The sequence below is a fragment of the Stegostoma tigrinum genome, chromosome 18 (assembly GCF_030684315.1).
Source record: "Stegostoma tigrinum isolate sSteTig4 chromosome 18, sSteTig4.hap1, whole genome shotgun sequence".
NCBI classification, from domain to species: Eukaryota; Metazoa; Chordata; class Chondrichthyes; order Orectolobiformes; family Stegostomatidae; genus Stegostoma; species Stegostoma tigrinum.
In genome coordinates this window covers 52225412-52250292 of record NC_081371.1, presented here as the reverse complement: position 1 = coordinate 52250292, position 24881 = coordinate 52225412, and the positions used below count along the sequence as shown (strand labels likewise).

General features: G+C 44.4%; 1 protein-coding gene across 4 annotated transcripts in view; it reads left to right on the top strand.

The window, feature by feature from the left end:
- The window catches only part of LOC125460846 (SLIT-ROBO Rho GTPase-activating protein 1-like), a 269583-nt gene extending 263002 nt beyond the window's left edge, over nt 1-6581 (top strand). For all 4 annotated transcript variants that reach the window (XM_048548950.2, XM_048548951.2, XM_048548948.2 and 1 more), the window contains exon 22: nt 2102-6581. In XM_048548950.2, the coding sequence (XP_048404907.1) occupies nt 2102-2479 (378 nt within the window). In that variant the 3' untranslated portion in view covers nt 2480-6581. The remainder of the gene's footprint in view (nt 1-2101) is intronic.
- The last annotated feature ends 18300 nt before the right edge of the window (nt 6582-24881 follow it).

Below are 24881 nucleotides of genomic sequence, written 5' to 3'. Positions count from 1 at the left end.
CAAAGCTGATCTGAATTGGTTTATAGAATTAGATACAAGGAAGCCATGAGTCAGATGTAGCAGGAAATGTTGCTCATGCCGTTGGAGTCATAATCCCAAGTCTGTGGCTGAAATCCAGCACAGCAACTGGCGGATTTAAGTTCAATTCATAATACATATTTGGAATTAATTGGATAATCAATCTAGATTAATAAATAAAGAATTGAAAACTCTGTAACCATGACGTTACCATTAACTGTTGCAAACACCCATCTGGTTCACTAATGTCCTTCAGGGAAGGAAGTCTGCCATCCTTACCACGTGGGTCCTACATGTGACTCCAGACCCACAGCAACGTGGTTAACTCTTTACTGCCTTTCTGAAGGGACTTAGCAAACTACTCAGCATAAGGGCATTTAGCAATGTGCAATAAATTCTAATGTGCGTGATCATTATGAATTGAGAAGAAGAGGAATTTCTTTACTCCAGAAATTGTAATTTCGTACCCTAGAGAGCTGTAAATGCTCAGTTGATGAATATGTTAAAGATTGAGGGTGGTAGAGTTTTGGGAACCATCAGAATCAAGTAACGTGGGGTGAATGTCAATGATGAGCTTATGGGGTGGATTGGTACAGGAAGCTCGAGGGGCTGTTGGCCTATCTGAGCTCCTATCTTGTTTATTTTTCAGTCTTATTTCCCACAGTGATTATGTAATAGTTAAGTATTCCCTGCACCATTTTTGGTGTGGACTCTTAATGTCTGTACCAGAACATCCCATTCAGAAAACAGAGACAACACAGTGTGGAGTTGGAGGAACGCAGCAGGCCATGCAGCATCAAAGGAGTAGGAAAGTTGATGTTTTGGGCCGGGACCCTACCTCAGGTAAAGGAACCTGACCTGAAACATCAACTTTCCTGTTCCTCCAGCTCCACACTGTGTTGTCTCTGACTCCAGCTTCTTGCCATCTCCATTCAGAAAACATTCCCTTTTTGGACCCCTTTTGTCAACTGTGGAATGTGCATCAATGCACATAAAGTTTTGTTTGACGTGGGTGCAACTGAAGTAAAAACCTGCATTTTCTACAAAAATAAATTCCATGAGCTTCAGTATCATTTTTCCCAGATCACTACTGTGCCTTAGGTCAGGAGGAATTTTAGGTTGAATTGCTTTGTGTATGCACCTGTTTTCTGTAAATGCATTCACAGCGTGAGGGTCTCACTAGCTAGTTTATTGCCCATCCGTAATTGCCCAGAGGGCAGTTAAGAGTCAGTCATGTTTCTGTGGGTCTGGAGTCACATGTAGGCCAGACTAGGTAAGGGTAGCAGATTTCCCTCCCTAAAGGACATTTAGTGAACCGGATGGGCTTTTCCAGCAAGCAACACTGGTCATCATTAGATTCTTAATCCCATATTTTTTATTAAATTCAAGTTCCATCGTGGCAGGGTTTGAACCCAGGTCCCCAGAACACTGGCTGAGATGCTGACTTTATAGTCTAGTGATTGTAGCACAAGGAGATTACCTCCCCTTAAATCAAAGCTGTTATTCTTGACTGTTTTAACTTCTCCAGTGATTCTGTCCTCTTTATCACGGTGAAGAGAAATAGCAGGTTATAGCTTCCAGAATTTTCCATAGTTGACTTTGCCTTTGTCATGGTGTGCGAAAGGACAAAGTCTGGTTGTGTCTTCAGTCTCTGGCCACTTAAGGATCGCCACATTTAATCACTCCTGTTTTTCAAGCCTCTTAAACGCTGGAGCTCCCATCCTGAAGCTCTACACCCCTCTCTCTTATCCTTTCTAACAAGCCTATTCAAACCTACCTCTCAAACAAAGCTTCGATCTCCTGCCATGGGTTCTGAGTGCCAACTTTTATTTGACAACGCTCCTGTGAAATACCTTGGAACATTAAGGGCGCTATGAGCACGTGGTTTGTTCTTGTAGAATGACCCAAGGGGCTTGTGCTTCTGCAGAAGGATACCGAAGATGCGTCTGGTCACTAACTGGGGGGAGGAGGGGGTTTTCTGTGACCAAGCCTGTTCAGGTTTTCAGGCAATCTTTGATTTTTAAATCACTTTTCCCTGGTAAGGTTTTTAAAGAAAGTGCTTTTTTCTCTTTTCCCCGGCCAGGACATCGAAGAGACAATGAACACTGCATTGAATGAGTTGCGGGAGCTGGAACGTCAGAGCACAGTGAAGCCTGCTCCCGATGTGGTCCTAGACACCCTGGAGCAGAAGAAGACCGCGCCAGTCGCTCTCCCTCCTGGTGACCCGAGAGGTGGGCACACCCCTGCCATTCTGAAGAGCGTCGACCCTGCCATCCGAAGGAGCACCAGCTCTTCCAGTGACCCCGTGGGCACCTCCAAGCCTGTCCTGTCACCCCGGATGGGCTTGCAGCTCAAACCCCCCGCCCTCAGGCCCAAGCCACTGGTACTCCCCAAGACCAACCCCAGTGTGGCACCACCGCCCACTGTCCAGAGCTCCACAGACAAATCCTGCACCATGTAAATAAGCTGTTGTGACTTGAAAACTCACCGTTTTGGATCGATATGGGTGGCAAAGGACAAGAAGGGGAATACTGACATTTTAAAAGTTGTATTTGGAGCTGTATTCTTTCAGTGTTAGAATATATGTCTCAGTAGTAAATTAACAAGGGGATTTGATCTCCCTTTCAAACTGGACTGTTTATATGTGGGACTGACACCAATGTTAACTCAACTTGAAAACTTATGCTGCAACTGTTAACTTTTTTTAAAAGAAAAGAGAAAGTTAGCTTTAGAGAAAGGACTTCCCATCTTCTCGAAAGACCATTTATTTAAACAAGAGCAGGGAACGTGATGGCATTTCATTTTTTTTTTGACCCGGAACTGATGGGAGGGGGATTGGGTGTGCTGCCTGTCGAAGAGCAGCCCACAGTCTGTGGCTGTGCCTCTCGTTACTCGCTCCTTCTGTTCCATTTGACATTCCTTCGGCCTCAGCGCCAGGTTTGTGTCACAGTGGCACTGCTTTGCAAATGAGTGGAAGCGACGGCGAGAGTAACCGTGCATGAAGCTGCTGCCACCTGTCCTCGTCACGCGGTTACGTTGAGAAATCAATCCTGCGCCTACATCCTCGCATTTGCGAGCACTGCAGCCTTCTCCGTGAGGCGGGATGTGTAGTTAATTGAAGACTGGGTGTGGTAAGCAAAGCCAAAGGTTTGAAGTTTACATTTAGAACGTAAAGGATTCCACACACACCCCCCCACACCATCAAGGGCAAAAGTGAGCATCCATCTCATGTCTTCCTACTCCTTTAGAAATTCACACACACTAAACCCACCGCCCCAGTTTTATAGAGTCGTACAGCGCGGAAGCAGGCCCTTCGGCCCAACTCGTCCATGCTGACCTGGTTTCCCAAAATAAACTGGTTCTATTTGTCCTTATCCCTCTAAACACTTCATTCTTTTTAATGACCTATGTGTGACTACCGTTCGTTTGCTTTGCATGTTTCCCCCATGTCCTTGAGCTCCAGTTACCATTTTTATTTGGTGACCAGCCTGTCTGGTTCTTCCTAAGCCCAATGTCATTCATTTCTGAACAGTTTTGAGACACTCTGCCTGCGTGGATTTCTTTCTGTCATTGCTGACCTTCTGGAATCTTTATTCCCCTCCCCTCGCCCCCATCCTCTACCCACCCATCCACTCTCCCCTCACTCCACAACTGTGCCCTCTCCACTGAGCCTCACATCCAGCTGTGGAGAAAGTTGATGAGGGATTGGTTAAGCTCCAGAATCACCACTGAAATGAGTTCTTTGGAACTTTCATATTGCTGGGTGGAGTCCAAATTTCCGAGATGGACCCACCCCCCTCCCCAGGTAATGGAGTTTTCTCTTGAAAAACAGGAATTTTATGGGTAAACATGTGTCACGACGGCCTGTGACAGACTTCCGCACAGCAATGACTTTGAATAAGTAGTTGCACTTAGGCAACAATTGGACTGTGGTAGATTTTTATAGTCCACGGTCTTTGCAACCCTTCAGTGGTCTCTCATCATCGTCCACCAAAGCGCTGCTGGCCTCTTCCAAATGGACCACGGGCTGTGGAATTGGAACTGAGAAAGGAAGTTGGATTGTCAATCATTATTGTGCTTTGAATGGATGCCTTATCAATTGTGTTAAAGGGATGAAATCATGCCAGCCAAATTTCCATGCAAATTTCCATGGGAACAGAAGTCGGAAGTTACAGCTAATGGCAGCTTGTACAAGGTCAACCATGTTATGTGTTGGCCAAAGTCAATTCCCAAGTTAACCCCTCTCCCCGCCACAAGGCTAACTTTACAGTTTCTCCCAACGTTACAGAGTTTAGTTCCCTACCTTGCTTTTATTTATATATAAATGCTCATGTTTACATGGTCACAAAAGAGATCCTTGGTTTACATTTCACTGATATTTCCTGCTCATCTTTAAGCCCACTTCTACTATCTTACTGGATTTTTCCACGATGACTAGTTTAGATTTCCCAAATAATTCCTGCCGTACATTGTAAGAAGGTATTAATCTTGGTCAGAAGTGAAAGGAGGTGAACTCTTCAAAACGTCTGAAACCATAGTTGAATTGAAAACAATGCCTGATTTTAAAAAAAAACAGTACAGGTAAAATAATGCTATTTTTTCTTTCCAAGATTTCATCTGGGTGACCTACTGCCTCTTCCTTGTGGAAAATTTCTGCTTTAGTAGGTTGGAATAACTCTTTCAGTTGCATTGCAAGCCCTACATCTGATTATTGGCAAGATCCCTGCAAACAACAGCAATCTGGATTTAAAAGTTGCTCACTAATCCCGATCTTTTCCTTCCAAAAACTAGCTTTAAGATTCATAAACGTGGTGTTTGTATATGTATTAAAACCTGCAGAAAAATCTCAGCATAAATGTTTAGGGCACTAGGTCGTGACGGAGAGGATTTGGCCCGTGCACTGCCTCTGCTGGTTATATTGAACTGAATAGTGTGGTTCTTCCCTCTGTGCCTTGGCTGTTCCATCTGGAGGGTTGTGTACCTATTCTGGAAAGGGCACATCAACCACTGCCATGGGCCAAACCCTTTCTATCTGCAACAGCCAGCAAGTCTGTCCATGTGGTGCAGTGGTAGCGTCTCCACCTCTAAGCCAGAGGTTCACGTCTGATCTACTCCAGAGGTGCGTCATAAAACATCTGGACAAATTGGTTAAAAATATCCCGAAAACGCGTACGTTCCAAATAGCACTTTGTTCTTCTCCTCTCTTTGTGAACGTGCAGAAGTTAAAATGGTCATTTCTTTTTATTTTATCCCTTGGGATACTGCAAGATGTGCTTCCTTGTGATCACCTCCTGTCTCCTCTGTATAGATTTCGGATCAATGATCCCTGCGTTGTTGTCTGTCTGATGTGAGGTCAGTGATGCGCACTGAAAGTAGCACAAGTCAAAAACACGGTTTGTTCACCAGGGGATCTCCTCCACATTAAAGCCCTTTGACACCATTTCCAGGAACACACTGACATCTGTGTTTCCAACCCTGCTGTCATATCCGGTGTCACTTCGCTGACTCAACAGTTTTGTTTGCTCGTTCCCTGTGGTCCTCTTCGACCTGACTTTGAGACTGGAATACGACTTCGGCATGACCAAAGGAGTGCCAGTGTTATACCACCCTGTGGCATAGTGCACCGGTACATTAACCCAACAGTGCCACAGTCTATTGACTCAAACAACTGCCTAACTCTTAGCCCTTTACAAAAACCACCTCAGAGACAATTGTCATTGAAAAGCTGCACATACATCCAATCTGTGGTTTAATGAGCTTGTGATGCACATTATTTCTGTACATTCATTTCTATCTGCCATGAACCTAATCTACTAAATTTAGAACTTTTCGAAACATTTTAGAGTTTCCACCTCGTGTGGTCTTTTAAAGAATGTGGTAGTACTTTTAAGGAATATGTAGTATAGAGTTCACTTAAATTAATTTAAAAGAAACAAAATGTACATCAGCCAAAATGGATTCTGCAATTTTGCATTGCTCCCAGGATTTGTATATTCAAATAATAATTATACTGGATTGCAAGAAATGCTTACAGCAGATCCAAATTTCGCAAAAGTGTATATGGAAATGATCAATTTGACAAGTGTTTTCTGGGTGCAATCACGGAAAATATGTAGTCCAAGGCCAGGCTTCTTTAAGCTGCAGTTTAAGTGGATTTGTAACAGGGAACTGATAACAGCTACAGACACACTGAGTGGTAATTACCATTGACCAGCTGCCTGACAAACTCTGGATCCTTTACTGCCATTTTAGTTACAGATAGTTTCCTCACTGTCGGCTGTTACCCCATTGTGTCAGTGTACATCTGTGGTATGTACATGCAGAAGTGCCTTTAAACTCTTAGAGAAACTTGAGCCTTGTTCTGTACTGTTGCATTTCCATTTTCACTCATTGAACAACTCTAGTTTTAAACAAAATGCAGTCGTTGACAATGTACTGTTAATCAGTTGTGACAATGCACTTTTGTGTATAGTACTGTACATCTGGCATGTAACATTACCAATTTCAGTATATCTTCTGGTTTGTTCTAGATGTATCTTTCTAATAAAGAAAATTGGTCCATTCTCTGGGATTTGTTTATTCACCTAGATTTCTTCCATTCCTTAGAAATCTGTAACCTTATTGTGTGCCGTATCAGCATTGGCAACAGCAATTGAATAGGCTTTCTGTTTGACCTTGAACTTTGACTACATCACCAATGGAGACATCTTGCAACAATTGAATCATTTGCATTTATATAGAACCTTTCCTGACCACAGAACCCTGTAAAGCGATTGTCTGGAAAAATATAGGAAACACAGCAGCCTTTGTTTGCATAGCAAGGTCTCCCAAAGAAGGACAATAGCTCTGGGATTTTCCAGAAAAAAGGTGCTTTGTTTTGTGATTAAGAGTACACAATTGTGCAACACTTTTAAGAGCTGGGAAGGATTGAATTCTGTTGCCTCAGGGAATTGAGGGAGATGGAGAACAGATAGGAAAATAAAGTTGGGGCTCCAAGATCAACCACGATTGTTCTGAATGATAGTGCGGGCATCATGGGCTGAATGGTCTGCTATTTCTTGTGTTTTTTGAGAAGGCAAATGTGATCTTCGTTTACGGTCTCACCTGAAAGGTGGCACCTTCAACTGATGCCACCGTAGGTTGCAGGAACAGCAACTCATATTCCGCTTGGGAACCCTGCAGCCCAATGGTATTAATGTGGATTTCACCAGCTTCAAAATCTCCCCTCCCCCCTCCCCCCACTGCATCACAAAACCAGCCCAGTTCGTCCCCGCCTGCCTAACCTGTTCTTCCTCTCACCTATCCCTTCCTCCCACCTCAAGTCGCACCTCCATTTCCTACCTACCACCTCATCCTGCCCCCTTGACCCATTCGTCCTCCCTGGACTAACCTATCCGCTCCCTACCTCCCCACCCATACTCTCCTCTGCACCTATCTTCTCCTCTATCTATCTTCAGTCCGCATCCCCCTCTCTCCCTATTTATTTCAGAATAGTCTCCCCATCCCCCTTTTCTGATGAAGGGTCTAGGCCCGAAACGTCAGCTTTTGTGCTCCTGAGATGCTGCTTGACCTGCTGTGTTCATCCAGCCGCACACTTTGTTATCTCGGATTCTCCAGCATCTGCAGTTCCCATTATCTCTGGCACCTTCACCTCAACTGTACAGCCTGCCCTCTGTACTATCCTGGATTGTCAACCTGGGATTTGTGTCCAAGTCTCTAGCATGGGATTTCAGCCACAGGACAGCCTCATTGGTGATGTTAACAATGATTAATTCACCACATACTCTTCAGTAAATTGGTCTACGCTTGTGTCTCTGCACAAGTGCAGAAGCGGTTTATACTGAGGCTTCAGCCCTGGGTTGACTGCCCAGGGACTCAGGCCTGTTCCGAACTTGTTTAACAAAGATCACCCTCCCTGGGGGTGGGGGTGTGTTTGTTTAAAACCTGCCACTCAAAGCTGGGGTGTGTGACTGAAAGCTTGTAAGTGACATGATGGGTCACTAGTTAACACTGCCACCTCACAGCACCAGGGACCTGGGTTTGATTCCACCCTCAGGTGACTGTCTCTGTGGAGTTTGTACATTTCTCCCCGTGTCTGCATAGGTCTCGCCCTGGTGCTCTGGTTTCCTCCCAGTCCAAAGATGTGCAGCTTAGGTAAATTGGGTGTGCTAAATTTCCCCATAGAATTCTGGGATGTGCAGGCTAATTGGATTAGCTGTAGGAAATGCAAGGATAGGATATTGGGGTGGGGCACTTTTCAGAGCATTAGTGTGGGCTGAATGGTCTACTTCCAAATTTGAGAGATTCTATGACTTACGTGTGTTTCCCTATCATTGATCCAAAGTGATTGTCTTCAGGAAAGTTACCTTGTACAGTGCTCGGAGATGGTGGGTGGACTGAGCATCTCGTTTAAGAGAGAGGGGCAGCATGAAGAATTTCAAATGAGATGCAGGTCTTTGCCATTTTGTGGTTGGGAGGGCTGATGGAGCCAGAGGGAAGGGTGTTGAACGGAAGGTTCCAGTTAGAATTAGGTTTATTGTCACGTGTATTCAAGCTACAAAAGAACAGGAGTACAGTGAAATGTCGCCAACACATGGCACGGTCTTAGGTACATTGTACTAATCTTAGGTACAAAAAATAGAGAAAATAAAGAAAAAATAGTTATACTACATTGTGGGTATACATAGTATAAGTTAGGAAACTTATGAGCGTTGTTGCATTCAGTTATTGACAAGATATGTGAGGTTGTGATGACTGATTGCTAGCAAGTTCATATTTCATTGCTTTGAAACATGGTAAGGCAATTACTGATGTTTGAGCACTATGGCAGCAGAGTCTCTCAGATCCAGCAAAGTGGTTAATAAGTTGTTTCTTGTTTTGACCCTAGCTGCTGTTTCCTTTAGATGTTCCCAGAAGTCCAAAGACCTTTCCAGGGGCACTCCCAAGTATGCTGACTTGGGATCATGCTTTGCATTCTGACAGTCTGGGTAGGTCTGCAATTCTTTTCTGGCATTGGCAGTATAGAGGTGGAGACACTGGCTGTCAGAGGGGGTAAGAGTGAGACTCCCATGTGCTCCTGGAGTCCCATCAACTTTGCAACATCTTTTTAAAGATCTGGCCCAGGGTGCTGAAAATGGAGCCTGGATGACACAATAGATGTCATCAGCATCGATGAAAGATTGGCCGTGCTAAATTGGCCATAGTATCCAGGGATGTGCAGGCTAGATGGATTAGTCTTGGGAAAACCAGAGTTACAGGGATAGAATAGGAGGATGGATCTGGGTAGGATGGTCTTTGGCGGGTCGGTGTGGACTCTATGGGCTGAATGGCCAGCTTGCACACTGTAGGGATTCTCTGATTCTATAATGTAATTGTTGACAGGCTATGAATCACTCTGATTTGATTTATTATTATCATGTGGACTGAGATACCGTGAAAAGTATTGTTTTGCATGCTGTACAGGCATATCATACCATATAAAGTGCATCAGGTAGCAGAACAGAGTGCAAGATACAATATATCAAAACAGCATTGGGGCTGGGCACTGTGCTTATCCGTGGGCCGTCTTCTCCATCCACCTCCCTCCCCTCGTCCAAAAGGAACTGTCAACCATCTGTTTCAACAAACTGTCCCAAGATAGTTTGAAAATACCCTGGAAAGTTGGCCAGTGTGCCACACTGTATCATAAGCCACTGCGAGGTCCAGGACTACAATGCCTGTCACTGGGGATGGTGCCTGCCTATCAGGAGTTACATTGCAGGATATGACACTCAAGGATCATCAAGTGCCCAGGAAGTAGTGAAATTGGTTGGTAGCTAGACACCCAGCTTTTCCAGATTTTGTAATAGTGAGTTTATAGGGTACACAACATAGTCCCAGAGATGAGACTGGACATACCACATTAACACAGTGGCTGCAAGAGCAGGACAGAAGCTAGGAATCCTACAGCAAGTAACTCATCTCCTGACTCCACAAAGCCTGTCTGCCATCTACAAGGCACAAGTCAGGAGTGTGATGGAATACTCCCCACTTGTCTGGATGAGTGCAGCCCCAACAACACTCACGAAGCTTGACACCATCCAGGACAAAGCAGCCTATTTGATTGGCACTACATCCACAAGCATCTGCTCCGTCCACCACCAACGCTCAGTAGCAGCAGTGTGTACTATCTACAAGAGGCACTGCAGAAATTCACCAAAGATCCTCAGACAGCACCTTCCAAACCCATGACCACTTCCATCTAGAAAGACAAGGGCATCAGACATATGGGAACACCACCACCTCCAAGCCACTCACCATCCTGACTGGAAATACATCACCCGTTCCTTCCCTGGTGCTGGATCAAAATGCTGGAATTCCCTGCCTAATAGCATTGTGGGTCTATCCACAGCAGGAGGACTGCAGCAGTTAAAGAAGGCAGTTCACCACCACCTTCTCAAGGGCAACTAGGGATGGGCAAGAAATGCCAAATATCCACATCCCACAAAGGAGATGTGAGAGGCAAGAATTTTTTTACACAGAGGGCAGTAAGTGCCTGGCCTGCACTACCAGAGGAGAATGGAGGGAGTCAAAATGGAAAGAACTGCGGATGCTGTAAATTTGAAACAAAAACAGAAGCTGGTGGAAAAGGTATAGCAGCAGAAGTCAGAGTTGATGTTTCAGGTCGATTGACCCTTCCCCAGAATAGAGGAATACAGACCACATAGAGACAAAAGGCTTTTAGTTTAGAAAAGTATCATCTGTCAGCACAGGTTTGGTGGACTGAAGGGCCCGCTCCTGTGCTGTACTGTTCTTTGCTTCGATGCAGAAAGAAGCCATTTGGCCTGTTGTCCCTCCCTGCCTCTTCAAACAAGCATCGTGATCCTGTGCCAATCTGCAGCTTTTATCCCATACCTCTGTATGTTGATCCCATTCAATTCATCATCCAAAGGTCTCTTGAATGCCTCAATTGAATTGTCCCCCTCCATCACATTTCTAGGCACTGCATTCCATTGCTACATGAAATTGTTTTACACCATTCCCTCTCTTGCACACCTCTCTAAATCTACACCCTCTTGTTCTTATTCCTTTGACAAAAGGGAACAGCTTCTCCCTTTCTACTATACTCAGCCTATTCATGATTTTGAAAACATTTCTCAAGTCTCCTCTCGGCCACTGTCACGCCAAGAAGAGCATTCTCAACTTCTTCAGTCTGTCCTTTATAGTTTCTCAATGCTGGAGCCATTCTTGTAAATCACTCCTGCTCTCTCTGTGTTGCATGCACATCTTTCTTCTAAAATGACATCCAGAACTGTACATATTATTCCAGCTATGGTCCAATGAATGCCTTGTACTGGTGCATATGAGATCTTGGAATGCATTTGGCAATTTGTCAACTGCTGATGACAATTTAAGGGTCACCTGTGATCACTTCTACTTCACAGAGATCACTACCATTCATCCTTCATGGTCAGTCCCATGGTCAGCATCGCTTATGGCCAGGATTTCAAATTGACATCATTCATCAATGCCTGAGAGTACATGCAGAGAGATAAAATGAAAGGTGTGTTTAATTTTGAATCTTGAAGGACTCACGCTGCCCACAAGTGGACCTGCCCCTAAAGAAAACAACAAAACACACTGATTCTACCCCCTCTGGGTTTGTGTGCAGCTATTTTGGCCTCGTGATATTATCGCTGGACTGTTAATCCAGAGACACAGATAAGGGTTTGGGGACCCAGTTTCGAATCCCACCACAACGGGCGGTGGAATTTGAATTCAGTAAACATCTGGAATTAAGAATCTAATGATGACCGTGAATCCATTATCGATTATCGGAAAAACCCATCTGGTTCACTAATGCCTTTTAGGGAAGGAAACTGCCATCCTTACCCGGTCTGGCCTACATGTGATTCCAGACCTGGAGCAATGTGGTTGACTCTTAACTGCACCTTGGGCAATTAAGGATGGGCAATAAATCCTGCCCAGCCAGTGACGTACTCATGCCATGAATGAATAAAGAAAAAACATTTACAGCTTCACAGTGTGGTTGATGTCCGGGGGGGAGGTGGAAGGTTTCTGGGTTGTCTTTGAGACAGTACGTTGCAGGTTTCAACCTGGTTCTTGTGGTTATACTGCCAACCTTCCATTCTGGATTGCAAGCCCTGTCAATCTCACCAGTTTTGAGCCTCCCCATGTTCCCACCCAACCCTTTTAACTAACTCTTTAATATCCTGAGATTTCCCCCAAAACACCAGGCCTACCAAATAGCCATGCCCAGCTTCATTATCTACCCTTTCCCACACCCGCCACCCTCCCCAATCTAAGCCCTGGTGGTCATCATTCATGAAAATCCACACATTTCTTGTACTCTTCCGTGCTATATCAGCTCCAACCCTTATCTCTTCATAGCCGTAGCCTTCTCTCCATCATCCTGATGTGTTGGCTCCAAAGCCGACAAATGAGATTCCCATTTTCCCCAAAATAGCAGTGTCCCCTGATAACCCACCCCTCCCCCTTGATGTTCATTGCCCAAAACCCCAATACTGATCTTGGCCCAATCCCTGGTCTACTTTTGAGAACATACTGATTACCCAGTACCCCCTTCACTTGGTTGTACTTGGCCAGTAGGACTAACCATATCCTAGTCCCTGGACTGATCCGTGGACTTGGGTCACACTGAGTGCCTGATAGACTGAGATCAGATTACACCCTTGTCAGAGTCACAGAAAATGACTGCTCTACTTAGACTTTGCATGTGCTCCAACCAAACAGTCATGCCTCAATGTGTTTGCCCATGTCAAGTGCTGGCACACCATGTCAGTTTGATATTGGCACAACATGGTGCCATGCAGCAATATGTCTGTCCACATCCCCCCCCTTCCCCTCCCTTGTCTATTCAGTGTTAGCAAGAATGGCTGTTTGGCTTTCTGCCTGTGCTATGACAGGACTACTCTAAGCTTAAATGAACTGAATGAAGGGGAAATGCACTAAATCACGATAAGACAGAGGTGCTGTGAATTTCCAAGTACGTACAAAGTGACTGCGCATTGAGAAAGCAAGCTAAGATCTTTGGGCAGAGAAATGACAGATGGAATTTAATTTGGATAAATGCAAAGTGAAGCATTTTGGAAGGTCTAATCATCATCGTAGAATCATAGAATCCCTACAGTGTGGAAACAGGCCCGTCGGCCCAACAATTACACACCGATCCTCAGAGCGTCCCACCCAGAGCCATCCCCCTGTAACTCACCTAATCTACACATCCCTGAACACTACAGGCAATTTAGCATGGCCAATCCACGCACCCTGCACATCTTTGGATTGTGGGAGGAAACTGGAGCACCCGAAGGAAATCCATGCAGACACAGGAAGAACGTGCAAACTCTACACAGTTGCCTGAGGGTGGAATTGAACCCGGGTCCCTGACATTGTGAGGTAGCAGTGCTAACCAGATAATGCAGGAGGGAATAATACCATAAATGGCAGAACCCTTCATAGCATCACTGTACAGAGGGGTCTAGGTACACAGGTCCACAGTTCCCTAAAAGTGGCAACATAAGTGGATAAGGTTAGATGGGCTTGAGATCGGTATGACAGGTCGGCCCAACATTGAGGGCCGAAGGGCCTGTACTGTGCTGTAATGTTCTATGTTCTATAAGGTGGTGAAGAAGGCATATGGCATGCTTACTTTCATTGGTCAGGGCATAGATTTTAGAAGATTGGCAGGTAATTTTGCAGCTGTGTTGAACTTTAGTTAGGCGACATTTGACATATTGTGTGCAATCCTGGTCACCACATTACCAGAAGGATGTGGAGGCTTTACAGAGGGTACAGAAATGGTTTACCAGGACATTGGAGGGTACCAGCTATGAGAAGAGATTGGAAAAGCTTGATATGTTTTCACTTGAACATTGAAGGGTAAGGGGCAACCTGATAGAAGCTTATAAAATGGTGAGAGACATGGATAGAATGGATAGTTGGAGTCCTTTTCCCAGGATAAAAATGTCAAATAATAGGGGGCATAGGTTTAAGGTAAAAAGGCTTAAACTTAGAGAAGATGTGAGAGGCAAGTTTTTTTACATAGAGGTGCTTGGAATGCACTGCTAGAGGAAGTGGTGGAGGCGGACACAGTAGAAACATTTAAGAGGCATCATGACAGATATATTAATAGGTAAAGAATAGTGGGATATGGACCACTTAAGGCAAAAGGTTTTCAGTTTAGAAATCTATCATGTGATGGCATGGGCTTGTTAGTTTGAAGAGCCTGGTCGTGTGCTGTACTGTTCTTTGTTCTTTCACATCCATTGTGTTCCAATGCATCAGAAGTTTGTGTATCTCTCTGTAGATACCCACCCACCAGGAGCATTGCAATTTAGAGTGATGGTGATCTCCAAAGTGCAGTTATGCAGTACTGGACTGTATTATAAGTTGGTCCGGGCTGGCCACAAAGGTGGGGTGAGCCAACCATCACGGACAAAGGGTAGAGGTGATGACCTAGTGGTATTATCACTGGACTGTTAATCCAGAGATCCTGATAACGTTCTGGGGGACCTGGGCTCAAATCCTGCCATGGCAGATGGTGGAATTTGAATTCAATAAATATCTGGAATTAAGACTCTAATGATGACTATAAATCCATTGCTGATTGTTGGAAAACCCCATCTGGTTCACTAATGTCCTTTAGGGAAGAAAACTGCCATCCTCACCTGGTCTGGCCTACAGGTGACTCCAGACCCACAGCAATGTGGTTGACTCTTAACTGCCCTCTGAGCAATTAGAGATGGGCAATAAATGCTGCCCAGCCAGCAATGCCCTCATCCCAGGAATGAATGAAAAAATATTCCATGGAGTTTGCCATATGGTAATCCATGGGCAACAATGATCAACATGGAGACCCAGAGACGGTGCCAGCGAGCTGCTGCTACTTGGAACTCACTCTGACTTTCAATTTGTGTTTGGTGCCCTCTAGTTCCTCTCAGGGAGAATAGCAACCTGCACAGAACAGAGAGGAGAGGTTTGCTAACATACGACAGTAATAGGGTCCTCACACTTGCAAAGCTTGGCAAAATTTTCATTCAGCCTTTGAAAACTCAAGTGGGAAAACCAGGTCTTTTTCTCTCATTGTGTAGAATCTCATTTTATCATTCTCATTGTTGTTTTCCCCAAATTTCGGCCATTGCCCACATTGTTTAGCATCGGGCAAATTCCAGTGTTTTTGTGTTTAAGTCAGTCAAGTTGTTTCTTTAACCATTCATCATTCTCGAACATGTCATGGGAAGATGATTAATGCAGCCAGGAGGAGTCGTGACATCTGACCTTTTCAAAGATTGATTGTCCTGCATCTCCCAGCCAAAATCTTCAGCTTGTTTTCCTGCATTATCAGCAGGATTTGCCTGTATTTTGTCTTCAAAGGCATAAATTTGTGACAATGACGTCAATGTACAAATTTAGATTGCTTGCTGTTTCTCGGACATTTTGCTAGACATATTACAGTCTTTGTTTCCAACTAATGCCTAGTCCTGCCTTGAGCAGTTGCATCTTAAGCAGCAGTCACTGTCAAAATTCCTGTTGAAATCACCTGAAATATAATTTATCACAAGTTTCCTTGATGTCAAGAAAAAGCACTTATTTTGATCAAATTACCAATTAGAGAGTTACAATTCTGAAACCTACATAATTTGCATGTGCTTACAGGATCTGATCATCACTGGCAACGTGGGACCATACTTTATCCATCTGCATGGCATTTCAGAAGGTGGTTTGATGTTGCCATTTGAATAACCACAGTCTGTGGGCTGTAGAGACACCCACATTGCTGCTAGGAAGGGAGTTGCAGGATTTTTACCTTGTGACAGCAAACACATGGCGATACTCCAAGAGAGGATGGTTTATCACTTAAGGGGATCTTGCAGGTAGCTGAGTTTTATTTTGAGGTGGTAGAGGTCATGGGTTTGGAAGGTGCTGTCAAAGGAGACTTGGCAAGTTGCTAAAGTGCGTCTTGCAGATGATGCACACTGCCACCACAGTGGTGGAGTGAATGTTTGAAGTGGAGGATGACGTGCCAGTCAAACATATTGGTTTTTGCTTTTACTTTTCCAGGTGCCTGCTGCCCCACCATGTTCCCACACCAACAATTTTTGCCTCAGTGCTCCAGCGAGCTTCAGTACAAGCTCGAAGAACAGTGTCTTCTTTTCCCACTTGGGGCTCTGCAGCCTCTAGGACTCAATACTAAGTTCTATAATTTTAGAGCCTGATTCCATCCTTCCATGCTTTTTGCCCACCCCACAACCCATCCTATTATGCTTTTGGCACAGTCATCCGTTCTAACTCGCTCTTGGGCCTATTACCACATGAGGTAGTAGGAACTGCAAATGCTGGAGAATCTGAGATAACACGGTGTAGAGCTGGATGAACACAGTAGGCCAAGCAGCATCATAGGAGCAGGAAAGCTGACGTTTCAGGCTAGAGAGAAAATTTTTTTCTGAAGAAGGGTCTAGGCCCGAAACATCAGCTTTCCTGCTCCTCTGATGCTGCTTGGCCTGCTGTGTTCATCCAGCTCTACACCTTGTTATCTCTATTACCACATGACATGGTTTGCTTTCAGCATGGCTTACTGATTCTGTCCTACTCTCAGCTCTCAATATCACTTATTCAGCTTCTCTTGTGTCCTGGCCTGTGATTAATAATTCCCTTGACTGTCTACCCCTGTCATCTCTCTCTCTCTATCTCTCTCTCTCTCTGGGCTCTATCTCCACCTATCTGCTCCATTCCCCCTTCAACATAAATACCACTTTTTCCTGTCTTCTCTCAGTTGTGTTGAAGAGACACCAATCTTGAAACATTGGTTCTGCTTTCTCTGCAAGGGTGCAGCCAGGCCTACTGAGTCTCACCAGCAATTTCTATTTTTGCTTTCCACTGAATCGTGCCAGGTTTTCTGAGGGTTGTTGGAGCTACACTCATCCAGGCAAAGGGCAGTCATTCAAACATACTCCTGACACGTATTGTGTGGATAACAGAAAGGATCTAGGGAGGCAGGAGGTGAGGAATCAGGTGCAAATTCCCAATCTCTGAGCCCAACTTGTGGCTTCAGGTCAGTTGTAATCCCGAGTTGATAATGGAGGATTCAGCAAAGGTAGTTTCTATCGAGGGTGGATGATTAGAGACTTTCTCCAATTGGAAATGATCTTGAATGGTGCCTGTGTGTGACACAAATAAGAACATAAGAACTAGGAGCAGGAGTGGGCCATCCGGTCCCTCAAGCCTGCTCTGCCATTCAATAAGATCATTGCTGATCTTTTTGAGACTCAGCTCCACATACCTGCCCACTCACCACAAACCTCAATTCGTTTACTGTTCAAACGTCTATCTTTGCCTTAAAAACATTAACGAGATAGCTTCAACTGCTTCACGGGGCAGAGAATTCCAGAAATTCACAACCCTTTGGGTGAAGAGGTTCCTCCTTAACTCAAGTGCTAAATCTGCTCCCCCTTATTTTGAGGCTATGCCCCGTCATTCTAGTTTCACCCGCCAGTGGAAACAACTTCCCTGCTTCTATCTGACCTATTCCCTTCATAATTTTGATTTTTCTGTAAGATCACCTTTCATTCTTCTAAATTCCAATGAGTATAGTTCCGGTCTAATCAGTCTGTCTTTTTAAGCCAACACTCCCAAAGCCAAATCAATCTAGTGAACCTCCTCTGAACCCCTCCAGTACATCCTTTCACAAGTAAGAACAGCAAAATGGCACACAGTACTCCAGGTGTGGTCTCCTCACCACCCTATGCAGCTGTAACATAACGTCCTTACCTTTAAACTCAATCCCTCTTGTAATGAAGGACAATATTCCATGTGCATTCATATTTACTTGCTGTACCTGCAAACCACCGCTTTGTGACTCATGTTATTTTGTTATTTTTGTTATTATTCAATTTTTTTTTACTTGGGCAACCGGTCTAAATCTTGTAATACTCAGACACAGATTAATTCATTACCTGAGCAGTTGCAAAGAAAACTGAATGCTGCAAACATCAACTAATATCCCAAATTCTGACCTTATAGAGCTATAGAGACGTACAGCATGGAAACAGACCCTTTGGTCCAACTCATTGATGCCGATCATGCATCCTAAATTAATCTAGTCCCATTTGCCGGCGTTTGGCCCGAATCCCTACAAACCCTTCCTGTTTATATACTCATCCAGGTTGATTAATTAAATTAAATGTTGTAATTGTACCAGCCTCCACCACTTCTTTTGGCAGCTCATTCCATACACACACCATCTGTGTGAAAAAGTTACCCAGTAGGTCCCTTTTAAATCTTTCCCCCCTCACTTTAAACCTATGCCTTTTAGTTTTGGACTCCACTACCCTGGGAAAAAAGACTTTGACTATTCACCTTTTCCATGCATCTCATGATTTTATAAGGTCACCCTTCAAACTCCAACATTCCAGGGAAAAATAGCCCCAAGCTATTTAGTCTCCCCCTTTGGATCAAAGTTTTCAACCCAGAAACTTCCTTTTGAATCTTTTCTGAGCCCTTTCAAGTTTCACAATATCTTTCCCATAGCAGAATTGAACACAGTATTCCAAAAATAACTTAACCAATATCCTGTACAGCCACAACATGGCATCACAACTCCGATACTCAATGCACTGACCAATAAAGGCAAGTGTGCCATATGATGGAGGAAACTTAAAGATGAAGCAGCTGAAGATAGCCAAGCTCAGGGCTCTGCCCTGAAGAAGTCTTGCAGAGAGATCCTGGAACTGAGATGATTGGCTTCCATCTTCCTTTGCATTAAGTATGACTTCTGCAAATGGAGAATTTTGATTTCTGCAGACTTCAATATTTTTCCAGTTGTCTGGTGCTGATCAGTGAAATGCCATTCCGTAACCAAAGGCAGTCATTTTGATCTCACCTCTACACCTCAGCTCTTTCGTCTGCGTTTGAAACAATGTGGTCTGGAGCACGTGTCAGAAACTTTTTAATCTTACCTTCAAATTTTTGCAACAATTTTAAAATGGTGCCCTCTTGTGGAGACAATCTGTCATTATTTACACTTTATCCCTTTGTAATTGAAAGAACCTGAAGAAAGCCTTGTTATTCTTTTAAGACCCAATGAGAAAGCGACACAACTCTCCCTGAACCCTCACCCTCAATAGCCAGGTATTGAACTTCTACCTTTTACATTTTTCCAATGACGGATGTGAAACAAAAATGTATAAAATTGTCCCATTTGTTATGAAAGTAAAATCTTGTATGAATTCCAAATATTTCTTGATTGTACAATTGTCAAACATCAGCTCAAACCCAAAACATGTTTTGAAAGATACCCTTTGTCTTTTTTAGGGCTTTATCCATTTATGTACACACCTTCAAAAGCCTGCACACTCGATCTTTTACTACATTTCATGTGATTTTATTTGAGATTTATTTCTATCCAAAATATAACATAACTTTATGATATACTGACCTCTCTAAGCAGGATGGCATGGTGATTCAGTGGTTAGCACTGCTGCCTCACAGCCCCAGGAAGCTGGGTTTGATTCTACCCTTGGGCAACGGTCTGTGTGGTGTTTATACATTCTCCCCATATCTGTGTCGGTTTCCTCCCACGGTCTAAAGATGTGCGGACTAGGTGGATTGGCCATGCTAAACTGCCTGTAGCGTTCAGGGATGTGTAGATTAGTGGGATGTGTCTGGGTGGGGTGCTCTGATGGTTGGTGTGGACTTGTTGATTCCACAGTGTAGGGATTCTATTCTAATTCTAACAGTCATCCATCTGTTCACTATTGTCCTCAAGTGGTCATTTGCCATCCTTATCACATTTTGCAATACCTCTTTTTGCATTTTGTTATTATCCTTCAATTCTTAAAACAGGATACTTTTTTTACACGCGCAATAAGTAAACGTGACCCAACTAAATGTACACTTGCCACGTGCTTCTCATCTCCAGACCCTTTCCAGCCCCATCGACCCATTCCTCTCAAACTCTTCTACCATTCTCTCATCGGTTCTCTTGTCATAAGTTTCCTTTCCTTTGGGAGTCCATATAAACCCCATCCATTGCATTTTTTAAAAGCTTTGTTCTCCTACTTTGTCAAAGGACTGATTAAGATTGCTCAAGCTTGACCTGTCTTCTCCTGTTATAGAATCATAGAATCCCTACAGTGAGAAAGCAAGCCACTCAGCCCATCGAATCCACACCAATCCTCCAAAGAGCATCCCACCTAGACCCACCCTTTCCCTGTAACCCTGCATTTCCCACAGCCAATCTACCAACACTGCACATCTTTGGACTATGGGAGGAAGCTGGAGCACCCAGAGGAAACCCATGGAGGGAATGTGCCAACTCCACAAAGACAGTCACCTGAGGGTGGAATCGAGCCTGGTGCTTTGAGGCCAAAATCAATTCTGGCTTCCCATGATTAACTCATATTTTTTTTCGAGCATTCAATAACATGTTTATGATTACTTTATAGCAGAAAATCTAATCAGTCTATAGTTTCCAAGTTTCTTGAAGAAGATCACTGATAGGTCATGAAGTCACAGATGTCTACAGCACAGAAAGAGGCCCTTTGGTCCACTGAGTCTCTGCCAGTCATAAACAAGCACCGAACTGTTCTAATCCCATGTTCCACCACTTGACCTACAGCTTTATAAGACTTGGCACCTTATAGAGCTTTCCTTTCAACAGAGCTGTGAAGAAAGAGAATCCAAGGCTCTGCTATTTCTTCCATTCTCAGGTTCCCGTCCTGGAGTGGTCAGGAAATGACCCAATTTGTCATCAATCATATGGTAACTTTTAAAAGCAATCCAGAAGATGTTAACTATAATCACGTGGCTTTATTCCATAATTTGACTTGTTTGGACCATTTGACTGAATTGTGTTTGCAGACAGCATATCCTCGCAGGCTCAGTGTGATGACCAGTTGAACATAAGTGACCCACTGACACAGTGTGCCCTTCATACTGTGCTGGGGCATCACTGCAGTATGTCACCAGAGCTACCTGTAGTGCTACTGACCCCTGAACCTAATCAACCTCGACCAAACTAAAACCAGAAGAGGTTGAACGAGGGAGTGGGGTAATGAGCAATTAAGAGGGCAACTGCATGTGATATCAGGGGCAATCTCACTGAAACTTACAAAATTCTGACAGGACTAGACAGGATAAATGAAGGAAGGATGTTCCCAATGATGTTGGGGATCCAGAACTAAGCATCAATTTTGCTTCAAATTCCACCTCGCCCTCACTTTCACCTGGTCTATTGTTGACTCCTCCCTTTCCCCCCTTCCTCAACATCTCTATTTCCATTTCTGGGGACAGACTGGCCACTAATAACCACTAAAAATTCAACGACTCACACAGCTATCTAGACCACATATCCTCGCACCCTGCTTTCTACAAAGACTCCATTCTATTCACCCAGTTCCAACAGCCCCACCACATATGTTCCAATGCAACCAACTTCGACAAGGGCCTTCTCCCTTAACCAAAGATTCCCCAACAACATTGTTGACACGGCCCTCAACTGGGTCTGATCCATCTCCCACATGTCCGCCCCTACCCATTTTCTTCCCTCTCACAATAGCAATAGGGTTCCCCTTGTCCTTACCTAAAATCCCACCAGCATCCACATCCAGAAGATCATAAGACCATAAGACATAGGAGTGGAAGTAAGGCCATTCAGCCCATCACGTCCACTCTGCCATTTAATCATGGCTGATGGGCATTTCAACTCCACTTCCCCGCACTCTCCCCGTAGCCCTTGGTTCCTTGTGAGATCAAGAATTTGTCAATCTCTGCCTTGAAGACATTTAATATCCCGGCCTCCACTGCACTCCGTGGCAATGAATTCCACAGGCCCATCACTGTCTGGCTGAAGAAATGTCTCCTCAATTCCATTTTAAATTTACCCCCTCTAATTCTAAGGCTGTGCCCACGGGTCCTAGTCTCCCCGCCTAACGGAAACAACTTCCCAGTGTCCACCCTTTCTAAGCCATACATTATCTTGTAAGTTTCTATTAGATCTCCCTTCAACCTTTTAAACTCTAACGAATACAATCCCAGGATCCTCAGCCGTTCATCGTACGTTAAACCTACCATTCCAGAGATCATCCATGTGAATCTCCGTTGGACATGCTCCAGCGCCAGTATGTCCTTCCTGAGGTGTGGGGCCCAAAATTGGACACAGTATTCTAAATGGGGCCTGACTAGAGCTTTATAAAGTCTCACAAACATATCACTGCTTTTAAATACCAACCCTCTTGAGATATTCGACAACATTACATTTGCTTTCGGACTCTACCTGCAAGTTAACCTTTAGAGAATCCTGGACCAACACTCCCAGATCCCTTTGTACTTCTGCTTTACGAATTTTCTCACCGTTTAGAAAATAGTCCATGCCTGTATTCTTTTTTCCAAAGTGCAAAACTTCGCATTTGTCACATTAAATTTCATCAGCCATTTCCTGGACCACTCTCCTAAACTGTCTAAATCTTTCTGCAGCTTCCTCACCTCTTCAGTACTACCTGCCTGTCCACCTATCTTTGTATCATCGGCAAACTTCGCCAGAATGTCCCCAGTCCCTTCATCCAGATCATTAATATATAAGGTGAACAGCTGCGGCCCCAACACTGAAACCTGTGGGACACCTCTTGTCACTGGTTGCCATTCCGAAAAAGAACCTTTTATCCCAACTCTCTGCCTTCTGTCAGACAGCCAATCCTCAATCCATGCCAGTAGCTCACCTCAAACACCACAGGCCCTCACCTTGCTCAGCAGCCTCCCGTGAGGCACCTTATCAAAAGCCTGTTGGAAGGCTAGATAGATAACATCTACTGGGTTTCTCTGGTCTAACTACTTGTTACCTCTTCAAAGAATCCTAACAGGCTTGTCAGGCAGACCTCCCCTTACTAAATTCATGCTGACTTGTTCTAATCTGACCCTACACTTCCTGGAATTTAGAAATCTCATCCTTAACAATGGATTCTAGAATTTTACCAACAACCGAGGTTAGGCTAATCGGCCTATAATTTTCCATCTTTTGCCTTGATCCTTTCTTAAACAAGGGGGTTACAACAGCAATCTTCCAATCATCTGGGACTTTCCCAGACGCCAGTGACTTTTGAAAGATCAGAACCAAAGCCTCCGCTATTTCCTCAGCCACTTCCCTCAGAACTCTAGGATGTAGCCCATTGGGGCCAGGAGATTTATCAATTTTTAGACCTTTTAGCTTTTCTAGCACTTTTGCTTTCTAGCACATCAGTGGCCATTTATGCAACCTCCAGCATAATGCCAGCACCAGACACATATTCCCCTTCCCTCCCTCCCTTGTCTGTCATTTGCAGGGACTGTTCCCTCTAGGACACCCTGGTCCATTAGAATGGTTCTCTCCCAACACTCCCCAGCAGTCCTATGGCACCTTCCCCTGTAACCGGCGAAGGTGTAACACCTGCCCATTCACCTCCTCCATCCCCACTATCCAAGGGCACAGACACACCTTCCAGGTAAAGCAACACTTTACCTGCATGTCTTAGAGCCTACTCTACAGCATTTGCTGCTCACAATGTGGTCACCACTACACTGAGGAAACGAAGCTTAGACTGGGTGACCGCATCTTTGTTGCCTGCCACTTTAGCATACCACCCTGTTCTCTGACCAACATCTCTGTCTCAGGCTTGCTGCTGTGTTCCAGTAAAGCTCAGTGCAAGCTAGAAGAACAACACCTCATTTTCCACTTGGGGACCCTCCAGACTCAATATTGAATTCAATATTTTTAGGGCCTGAACTCTCCCATGCCCTTGCCCCATCCTCACACACCAGGCCTTGTTATCACATAGTCTGCCATTACCCATTACCTATTGTATCAGAGATAATGGGAACTGCAGATGCTGGAGAATCCAAGATAATAAATTGTGAAGCTGGATGAACACAGCAGGCCAAGCAGCATCTCAGGAGCACAAAAGCTGACGTTTCGGGCCTAGACCCTCTCTGATGACCCTGCCTGCTGTGTTCATCCAGCTTCACACTTTATTACCCTTTACCTATTGTTAGCCATTAATAGTCTCCATTAACAGCTATTCACCCTCCCAGCCAGATCGTTATCACCTTCCTCGTCTGTCCAACCGTTCTCCTCTCTTTTTGGGCTCTATCCCCACTTATCATTTGCTCTTTATCCCTTTCCCGCACCCTATCTTCTGCATATAAACAGTGTGAAAGTAGGCCATTCCGCCCATCAAGTTCACAATGACCTCTAAAGAGCATCCTCACCCAACCCATTCCCCTGCCTATCCCTGTAACCCTACATTTCCCATGGCCAATGCACTTAACCTGCACAGCGGGAGAAAACCAGAGCACACTGCAAAAAACTACACAAATGCAGGGAGAACATGCAAACTCCAAACAGTCACCCAAAGATGGAATTGAACCCAGTTCTCTGGCACTACAAGGCAGCAGTGCTAACCACTGAGCCACTATGCCACCCCCAACAGTAGCCAGCCCTAACTCTCTCAAGCTCTTCAACGTGTAAGCATCAGGTCCCAAAAAAGTGTCAATCATTGTGAATCAAACAGTAATTTTATAAAATCACTGTGAAGTGACAAATGTAGACCAAAAGGAAGGGCTCAATTTGATTCATGGCTCCAATGTGTGTAGCCGTGCCTGTTAAAAAAAAATCACTTGACAACTCACAAAATTTGCTTTTAATTAAGCTTTTCTTTTAGGTTTCTTTAGGTGTTGGATCTCCAGTGAGAAAGTTTGCAGGTAACCTATACATTGACTTCTCCCAGTGCCTCATATGGCTTATTTACTCCAGGACACAAGAATCATCCACAGTGATGGTACCTCCACCTTCCTCACTCTTTAGGAGGTACATGACC